This window comes from Solanum lycopersicum, chromosome 12 (assembly GCF_036512215.1).
Source record: "Solanum lycopersicum chromosome 12, SLM_r2.1".
Lineage (NCBI taxonomy): Eukaryota > Viridiplantae > Streptophyta > Magnoliopsida > Solanales > Solanaceae > Solanum > Solanum lycopersicum.
In genome coordinates this window covers 27,640,947-27,651,815 of record NC_090811.1, presented here as the reverse complement: position 1 = coordinate 27,651,815, position 10,869 = coordinate 27,640,947, and the positions used below count along the sequence as shown (strand labels likewise).

The window sequence follows — 10,869 nt, the reverse complement described above, 5'->3', positions numbered from 1 at the left end:
TATGTGACACAGAAGGCAATAAAGGCACATGCTTTGGCAGACCATCTTGCGGAAAATCCCATTGACGAAGAGTATGAACCTCTTAACACATATTTTCACGATGAAAAAGTGTCATTTGTGGGTGAAGATATTTCTGAAGGGTATCCAGGTTGGAAATTATTTTTTGACGGAGCGGGGAATCACCAAGGTAAAGGTGTTGGAGCAGTCTTAGTATCAGAATATGGTCAACACTATCCTATGGAAGCTAATCTACGATTCAATTGCACAAACAACATGGCTGAATACGAAGCTTGTATTCTTGGTTAGAAAATGGCCATCAGCATAAACGTCTACGAGTTATTGGTTATTGGAGATTCAGACCTTGTGATTCATCAGGTTCAAGGAGAATGGGCTGTGAAAAATCCAAAAATTAAACCTTACGTAAGGTATGTACAAAATCTGTGCAAAATGTTTCGCAAGATCGAGTTCAGACAGACTCCCAGAATACAGAATGAATTAGCCAACGCTCTTTCCACCATCGCTTCGATGATCAAACATCCAGATACTAATAACATTGACCCGCTGGATATAGAGTTGAAGTAAGATCCAGTCCATTATTCACACGTCGAATCGGAACCAGATGGTTTTCCTTGGTGTTTTGATATAAAGAGGTACTTGGAGTCTGGGACATATCGATAAGATGCTACATCTAACAAGAAGAAGTCTATACGTCGTATGGCTCTCAATTTTTTTCTGAATGGAGAAGTCTTGTATACGAGGACTCTAGATTTGGGTCTTTAAAGATGCGTGGATGCTGCTCAAGCTGTGAGGCTTATTGAACAGATACACGCTGGAGTTTGCGGCACACACATGAATGGGCTCACTTTGGCGAGAAAGGCTCTTCGAGCCGTTTATTTCTAGACGACTATGGAGAATGACTCTTGCAAATTTGTACAAAAATGCCACAAATGTCAAGTGCACGGCGATCTGATATGGGTGCCACCTCACGAACTTAATGCTATGAGTTCACCTTGGCCATTTGTAGCTTGGGGAATGGATGTCATCGGTCCTATAGAGCTGTCCGCTTCTAATCGACACAGGTTCATTTTGGTTGCCATTGATTATTTCACCAAATGGGTGGAAGCAGCCTCTTACAAGTCAGTAACCATGAAAGTGGTGGCCGATTTTGTCCGCAACAATCTGATATGCAGATTTGGAGTTCCAGAATCCATCATTACTGATAACGGTGCAAATCTTAACAGTCGTTTGATAAAAGAGATATGTGAACAAATTAATATTATTCATCGAATGTCAACTGCTTATCTCCCCCAAATGAAGGGAGCTGTAGAGGCCGCCAACAAGAATATCAAAAAGATTTTGAGGAAAATGATTGACAAACAGCAAGGTTTGCATGAGATGTTGCCATATGCTCTACTAGGTTATCGAACAACGGTCAGGACATCGTCTGGGGCTACTCCATACTTGCTAGTATATGGAACAGAGGAAGTCGTGCCTGTTGAAGTTGAGATACCGTCGTTGAGGATCATACAATAAGCTGAATTAAGTAACGCCGAATGGGTTAATAAATGGATTGATCAACTAGCTTTGATTGATGAGAAGAGAATGGTCGCCGTTTGCCATCGCCAGTTGAATAGACAGAGAATGACTCGCGCCTTTCACAAATGAGTAAGAGCCAGAAGTTTTGAGGTTGGCCAGTTTGTTCCTAAGCGTATTTTTCCTCATCAATACGAATAGAAAGGAAAGTTCGCGCCAAATTGTCAAGGTCCCTACATGGTTTATAAAGTACTATCTGGAGGTGCTTTGGTCCTGTCAGAGATTGATGGCGCTGTATGGACCAAACCTATCAACTCAGATGTTGTCAAGAGATACTATGCCTGAAGTTTCATTTTTTCATTTTTCTGTTATTTACTTGTAGTCGTTCTGTTTGCTTGTATTTGTTCAATTTGAATTATTGTCCCTCTTGTAATGAATTACGTCTGACCTGAATTCTCGAGAACGAGATACGTAGGCAGCCTATGTCGGCTTCGGTCACCCCATTTATCCCCTTTAATTATTTCTTTGTATCTGAACTACGTTCGAACTAAATTCTCAAGAATGAGATACGTAGGCAGCCATTGTCGGCCTCGGTCGGTTTCTTCATAAATTTTATGCTTGTTAACCTTTAATGGGAATTATGTTTAACCTTATTCTTGCCTCAACGGGATACGTAGGCGCCATAAGGGTTCGGTCTTACTTACCATAAGTTATATCCCCTCTTACAGCGAAACTGGGACAGAATTTTTGAGAGGAACTCATAAATTCTACAGAAGAAGCCTTCTATTAAGCAAGTCAAAGTAAAGACGTTTTCAGATTTGCGACGGGACAAAATTTTTGAGAAGATTTCAAAAATCCCGCGATCTGTTCAGTTAAAATAGAAAGATAAGCAAGACAGTAAACTGGGACAAAAATTTTAAGGATGGCCTCAAAATTTCGTTAGAATCTTCCCTACAAGTCTGTAATGCCTCTAAAACTCATCAGCAAGTGTCAGATTCAAGGGAACTCGTTAAGCCTTATATGACATGACTCGGCAATGACTTTTTCAAGACACTATTTCTTAACATTTCTTGTTTCTCTTAAAATTTAACTTTTATGTTTCATTTGTTTTAGCGTAAGATATTTTCTTATCTATCAAGAGTCGGGAAATCGGGAAATCAACCGGAGATATCAAGACAAGGAGCAAACAACTGAAGGAATCGACACAGATCAGTTTGTTTTAAAAAATTGACAATTTTTCTGTGGATGCAAGTTTATAGCTTTGCTTTGAAATCGGCTGAATTCTCCCGACGGATGAATACGGAGAGCTCCGAGGAGAAAAGTATCTCCAAAACCAGTGATTTTATTGAGAGTGGGAGGTTGTTCATCTCATTTGTTTCAGGATGCTTGGGAGTGTGTTTGTTTATTTCAAGACATTCTCAACAATATGAAATTTACAAAGTGTCTAGCCAGATTCAAAGGGGAATCAAACAGGAATCTCAACGAGTATTTCACGATTTCTGTAGAGGACACTATTTGCATTACGTTATCAAAGCAAGATAATTATTTTCAATCAAGACAATGCATTAACCCAGAAGAGATAGTTTTTTTATTATTATTTATTATTATTGATCAAGTCGGTATATTATTTGGAGGTCGTTTTTCCGTTTGTATCGACACAGACGACTTAAATATTCATGCATCGCGAAAGTTATGCATCGCGGATTTTATGCATCGCGGAAGTCATATACTACTGAAAAATCATGCATCACGGAAGTCAAGCATTGCAGAAATCATGCATTGCGGAAAAGTCATGAATCGCGGAAAATCATGCATCGCGGAAGCCATGCATTACAAAAATCATGCATTGCGGAAAAGTCATGCAACGCGGAAAATCATGCATTTCGAATCAACAATTATGTACGACGAGAAGATTTCATGCCTCGTCAAAATTTATACATCGCGAGAAGATTTCATACCTTACTAAATTTAGACATCGCGAGAAGAATTTATACCTCGCTGGAATTTGCGCATCACCAAAAAAATCCATGCCTCGTTGAAAATCATGCATCGCGGAAAAGTCATGCATCACAGAAAATCATGCATCGCGAGTGAACAATTATGCACGACGAGAAGATTTCATGCCTCGTCAAAATTTATACATTGCGAGAAGATTTTATGCCTCGTTGAAATTTAGACATTGCGAGAAGAATTCAAGCCTCGCCGAAAGTTATGCATTGCGAGAAGATTTAATACCTCGCAGTATTTTACGTATCGCGGGAAGATATTCATGCCCTGCAAGAGGACATACACGGATAAAGGAAGGGAAATTGTGTATCCCAAGAGCAACTTTTATCCATCAGCCTCAATTGCATTGTTTTATTTCGATAAAAATAAACATCAAGAAGAGCATCGAAGTTGACGATGAAAGCAACATCAGTATCGCATCAGCATTTATTTATTTATTTCGACATCAAGTATAGAGTGCATTGTTGATTACATTGCAAAACACAAGGCATAAGGTTTATTTGCTGGACGTCAGACCGATCGAGTCGACGTTAATTAGAGGAGAACAATAAAGTGTCGACACGGTAAAAAGACAATGTCTCTCATCCTAATTGCATTTTTAAGCTGACGAGTTTTATCTCTGTCTTTGTCGAGAGTATCCAAAAGGATGAATTCTCCCAAAAACCACAGGTGCGTACGACATCAAAAAGGATGCAACACAACGTGTAACTTTTTCTTAGCAGCGAACTGGGACACAGTCCAAAGAGGAGTGTCAAACTCTTTGGACGCGAGTAGAGGAGCTACTTCCACCACAATCGAACCACCCCTCACGAGGCATGTGGGTTTTTCTTTAGTTCTGTCAGTTTCAGTCTCGCATCCGGAAGTTTCGATTTTATCAGAAGCAAGTTTCCAATCTGAGTGATAATACTCCAAGAGCATTAGAAATTATATCCGTGGAAGTTCTTAAATATGGGTGTGAAGCGCGCCACATTCATGGCTAACAGGTTACAAGTCTCCTTTTCATACTCGTTAATTTTTCACTTGTCCAAAGACAAAGGTTATCTAGCATAATAGATTCCTGTTTCCACCGATCGAGTCGAACTACACACAGCTTGATTCCGACGGTTTAAGGATATGTAGGCGGGTTCGATGTCGAAACTCGGCTGTATTCCAACATTCGCTCTCGAATCCTATTCCCGAACATTTCAATACCTTCATAATTCAGTATCGAGGTGGTTTTTGATTCTTTCAAAATCGTGCGGTAAATCAAGCTTATCGAACTACAAATGGCCTGATTTCTCATATAGCCTGATATACGTAGGAAACATGTTTCAAGGGTTCGGCCATGTTTCCTAAACCCTTTGTCGAAGCCTTCTTTTTAAAATGAATGGGGTTGGTCAAAATTGGTTTGGTAAATTTTATTTTCCTCGAATTGCTTGCATCAACCCAAGTAAAATGCGGGATAGTTGTTGACACCCAATTTTTTGACCAACGTCGGTATAGATTAATTATCGAGCTTCGTAAGTTTTCCAAATAATTTAAATTTATTAGTTTTCTAAATTTTGCGAATTAAAATAATAATACATGATCTTTGTATTATTTTTGAAAACATTTGTCATAATTTTTAGGTAATATACATTTTACCTAGTTAAATATATAATTAGTATATTTTTATAATTATTCAAAACAATCTAAGAAATACACTTAAGTATTTTATTAAACTAGTTTAATTTAAATTATAATTATATTTTAATCACTTTTACGATCTTAATAATTATTTTACTAAATAAAAAAGCTCGTTAATTAATTAATACGAATTCGTTTGTTTAAGGTTTAGCCAATTAATCATCTAATTCAATTGACTGTTTAAGTAATCTAACCCGATTTCCATTTTTTAAATTCCAACCCACTCCTTCCCAACCCAATTCCCTAAGCCCATTTCTTTTTTTCTTTTCTCATTCTCCCTATTCAAGCCCACTTAAAATTTTAAAAGAACAAACCCAATTTTGTGGCCCAATTCTCCCTTTTCGACCCAACTAATTCCCAAGCCCAACCCCCTTTAATTTATATCAAACCCACTTCATCCTAACCCGTCCCGTTACCGACTGACCCGGCCCCCCATCCCTTTCTCCTTCTTCCCCATTCCATGCGACCCACACAGAAATTCCCAGAACACCAAGGCAAATTAAATCCCAGAAAACAGACGCGACCCCTACCCCTCAGATGCGACAAACTCTCTCTCTCCCAATCTCTCCCTCCTCTCATTCCTCCCCCGTGCGCGTGAAGAAAAGACGATGTCTAGTACGCAACTCGCGCAGAGACGTGCTATACGACGCAGAAACGACTCCTCCCTTTTTCTACGTTGTACAATCTCGGCAGCTGCGTACTCCTGTAAATCGTCCTTGCTCATTTGGAGATGAGGACACGTCGCATCGCAAGGACACTTATTTCGTCTCAACCATCCTTCCCTCCTTTTCATTTCAAGAATGGGGCAGATTTTCAGAAAAAGGTGTTGCTCCGTTAAGGGAAAAGGATTCAAATTTTGAATTCGAAATGGTCCGAAGTTAGTCCGCCAGGACTTCCCTTCGAAACCCTAAACTTTTCTTCTATTTAAACCCCCCAGATCCTTCAGAAAAAGGGTTTGGAAGATTTGGTTGGAAAAATCTCTTAAGGAAATAACATTCTGTCTTTTTCTGTCTGTGGACATAGAGCAATGGGAAGTTTTTTTTGGGGGGGGGGGGTTAGATTTTTTGGTTGAATTTTTTAGGTTAGAATTTTCGGGGTTGGAAAATTTTAAAATAATATCGGGGCATACATTTTGAAATTTTCTAAAAAAATTCTTTGTTTTGTTCAATTTATTGCTAAGGGAACTAAAGGAGATCTTAGAGCGATTCTTTGGGTTGGGAACTGTGATAAAGGAAACATGGTTGAATTTCGTTGCTACAATACCGATAGACGCAGCGGAGCTCCAAAACAGTGGAGAAGATTTGAACTTGCTCGTGGGAGTTCTTTAAAATGGCGCTCCGGTGTTGATGTCTCTCCCCCCTGCTCACCCGTCCCTGTCGCTGCCCCTCAACAGGTAAACATTTCTTTTTATGAAATTTTCTTCTCTTCTCGGGTTTCAATATGGTGGTTTGGGGGAGGAGGACTTTGTCGTGGGTTTAATGGGTCGTTCAAAACTGCTGAGATTGATATCACTGGTATGCCTGCTGGAATTTTTTATTGTTTAAATTACATATACAACTAGTGTGTTCTTAGCTAGTTCGTTTGAGCAAATACGTCGTGTGGTTATGACTTAGAGGTCCGAAGACTTTAACAATGATTATTCCATCTTCTTCTTCTATTTGAGCATGTTTTCTTATATGTAGTTGAGTTTGAATGGATGCTAAACACTCGATATCGTATCCCTTATTCTTTCACCTCAAGTTGAAGGAATGAATTGCGATGTCTAAATTTGGATTTGTCCTGTGGTGTTTTGACTGTTCGAAGTTCATGTGTTGCAACTTCGTCTTGTCCAAATGCTTTTGTGTGTTTATGTACAGTCTTCTCTCGTTCTGCTTCATGCTACTTTCTCATTTTTTTTTGTCTCGAAATGGCTTCTTCTGGTCTTAGGAGATGTGTTGTTGCTGCCAGTCGTTAAGCCTTGACATAAATATACGTCGTAGCTGTGACCCGCTGGCTCTTTTTTCAAGTCTGCTTGTTTGATTATTCATGGACTGTTTGTATGTTGCTACGTGTTTAGAGTATAGTTTTCCCTTGTTCTGCTTCATATTGTTGCCACGTGATGTGTGTTTTCGAGATCGTATAGGAATATTGTAGCTATCACGTTCCAACCTTTATCTTTTATTCAAGTCAATACTTGGATAACATGTCTCTTCTTTACGTCGCCTTATAGAAAGGGTAACAGTTATCTTAATGGGTTTGTTTCAAATGGAAATGATGTCTTGACGGCTGCATTTGGTTAACTAAATTTTAATACATTTAGAGATAATGTAATAGATTATTTTCAAATATTTTTTTTCTTGATAAATCATTTTTTATTTATTTTCTTCAAACATCCATTTGTGTTGACTTCAAATTTGATTAATAAAAAATGTTCATCTTTCTCCCTCTCCTTAAGCTTCCCAAGTATGCATATTTTTGTTACTCACACAGCCTTAAAATTTTCATAAAAATTGTTGGATGTTGGTTTTGCTGTCCTTGTGAATATTCGATCAGCATTACATGTTAAAAAGGCCATTGTTGTGCTTGTGAATTTATTTACTCTAGTTATTTGTCTAAAGTTGACAATTCTCATTTCATTTGTTTTGTGGCATGTGAAAATTTCTCTCGAGTCTGTTTTGGGACTCCATTGTTTTTCTTGACTTTCCGAAGAGCCATAAAGTCTCAGAAAATTTCCATCAAGTCGACCCATCGAGGCAGACTACCAGAGTCAAATGCCTTGAAGGTTGAATAACTTGAAGAAGTGGATTAAATAGTGCCTTTACTTTTATATTTTTTGTATTTTATTTGTAATGGGCATAAAACCTCTTGTCGTCTTTTTTACTTTCTATATTTTAATTTGTATGTTTAGACTAGGACAGGTGAATGGGTCAAAACCTAAAAAGCAAGTGGATCCAAAATTCGGTCAAGGCGAACCGAACCCGAATTTGGACCCAAAAATCTCTCTCTCTCTCTCTCTCCCACTTTACTATTTGTTTATGCATTTTTGCTTAAATGTCGTTAGTTTAGGATTAGAAACTCCAAACCCCATCGAACGCCGTTTGCTTTATCAAACATAAGACAAAAAATTGATAGACATTTCAAATTTACAAGTTGGTTAGAGTTAAGGTTTAGATAGTTTAACTTTAACGAAATCTTAAAACAATAATATTTTGCAAGTTCGATTAGATTTGAGAAATCTAACTTTAAAATTCGCAAAAAATCTAAACGATAGTCAAGTTGTTAATCGCCGGGAAACCGTATTAAACGGAGCGTCTTAGGTGCCTTCAACACCTTCCTAAGACACTAATATGAATCCCGGATCCCCCTAAAATGTTTTCAAAAACGATTTTCCTGTTTAAGTTGTTTTGGAAACTAGTTTTCTTAATTTTCCTTAAAATTAAGTGGCGACTCCTAAAAAAGTCAAAAATACCTTTAAAAAACAAACAAACTTTTTCCGAAAATATTTTTCAATAGAACAGCTACAACCCTAACATAAAGAAACAATATCACAAGAATGAATAAGATTCAAACATATCATAATAAGCAACGCAACTACTCACCAGTCCTTATCATGTCAACCAGTGCAACTTTACATACCATGGCATTCAGGCGTGCATTTCATTGTATATTATCATTATAATCCAAGGCATATTCATAAATGAAGTAATAAAAATATAGTATCAAGAATATGACATGTTCATCATATATACATCATATATTATCATAACATAAACATATAATACCCTCCTTCTAAGACTCTCCGTAAGGCTAACTAGTGGAATGTCTAGGTAGAGTCCCATACCCCTACCTAGACTACGCTAGACCCCTTAGGTTATACAAGTTATGGTTCACATCCTTTAATTAATTTTACCTTTTGGGAACATCTTGCTCTAACCGACATAGAAAATATGAGCTAGTATGGAATCTGGTGTCCTAAAATCCTAAATAGAAAGAAGGCCGACTACTTGCCAAGGTAGTAGAAAAACATGAAACATAGCAACTAAGTGGATCCACTAGCTAATATTTATATGGGTAAACATAGCTAAAGAACTAGGAGATTTTGTTGGAACCCTCTTCATGCGCCATGCATTATATTCTCCAATCTCAAGAGTACTACAATGTTCCTACCATCCTTATGTGGGATAGGACACTTCTCTATCTAGTTCAATTGTTGTTAAGATAAAGTTCCTTTTTGAAATGTATTTAAGCCTTTAATTATCAATCATAACTTAATTTAGGTAATAGGGTCTACCCCTCGTATAATAATCGTCATCAATAGCTCAATAAGAACTAATTTATTATAAGTCCTTTCATCACAATTCATATAATGAGGTTAACATTTTAGCATTTCATAACATATTATATCTAATTGATAGTTTTCACCATCTGTATAGTGCATACACCATAATAAACCTCACAACATAGTTAAAATATTTCAATTCAAAGGCATACCACCATATAATCAAAGTATAAGGCAGACTACAATGTAATATCATGACTTAACAACAATTAATCACAATTGGTAGTAAAGATAGAGATTCTTAGACTTACCAAGTATTCCCCATAGTATATCATCAACGTCTTACCATAAACCCATAAATCAACCCAATTTTGGGAGTAACATCATATCACAATGATAGCCAATAAGATAACATGGCCAATTAAATCTCTATAACACAATTCAACACTAGATCACAACTTGAGACAAGATACATTACCACATTTAACATTACAATTCATAACGTAAATCACATATCAAGAACTAGAATTATATGCCTATAATTTATCACAATTTAATCATAATAACACCATAATTTAGTAATCAAATCAACAACCAACTCAATTAATTGATCACAATACAATATAGATGAAGGTCACTACCTAGGGTTAGGGATGGAGGACCTTATTCTTCATTTTAGACAAACCATAAACCATTACAATAAAATATTTGAATTACATATTAATATACACAATATAATCCTAATAATCATTAACAACTCAATCCATAACTTTGATTTTGTAATTGAATGAAACCCATAAGAAAACTCAACTTTTGAAATCTATATTTGAAAGAACCCTTTGAGGAAAAGATCACAAAGGTGAATAGAACACATACCTTAATGTTTCTCAATAGTTTGATAAAAAATCCACCCTTTTCCACCGAAGGTTCGCGCTGCACATTCGTAAGTCCAGTTAGAGACTAGTACAGGTCAGGCTTTTATCCAATTTCTAAGTGTGGGACTAGGTGACATCGACGCCCCATCGATCAACATATGAATCGTAGCCAACACCTCCACAGCCCGTCGATGATTCAAGAAATTGTGCAGGCGAAGGGAACTTCTCCAGAAGATTATCTATGGGACGATGGTTGCATCGATGCTCCGTCGATCCACACATGGCTGTCGTCTATCCCGTCGGTGCACACTGTCAGGCAGTGCTACATCAAACTTTAGGGGTCCTCCTCAAGTACCCTTGGTTGGTCCTTGGCGAGTCGTATGTGGAAGTTTTCACCGTGGAACAACTCAAACACCCATTAGTTACGTTTCCACTAAAGTTCGCACAAATCCGACTCCTAAAACTTAGTCAAGTATGCTAAGGCACACTATCATCCCTTTGAACAAACTTCTGGGATGTTTTGGATGTTTT

General features: G+C 37.4%; 1 protein-coding gene across 1 annotated transcript; it reads left to right on the top strand.

Annotated features, from left to right (window-relative positions):
* Positions 1 to 309: 309 nt before the first annotated feature.
* LOC138340289 (uncharacterized) lies at positions 310 to 900 on the top strand. Its single transcript, XM_069292002.1, has 2 exons — positions 310 to 578; positions 783 to 900. The coding sequence occupies exons 1-2, from the start codon at positions 310 to 312 to the stop codon at positions 898 to 900; spliced, it is 387 nt and encodes a 128-aa protein (XP_069148103.1).
* The last annotated feature ends 9,969 nt before the right edge of the window (positions 901 to 10,869 follow it).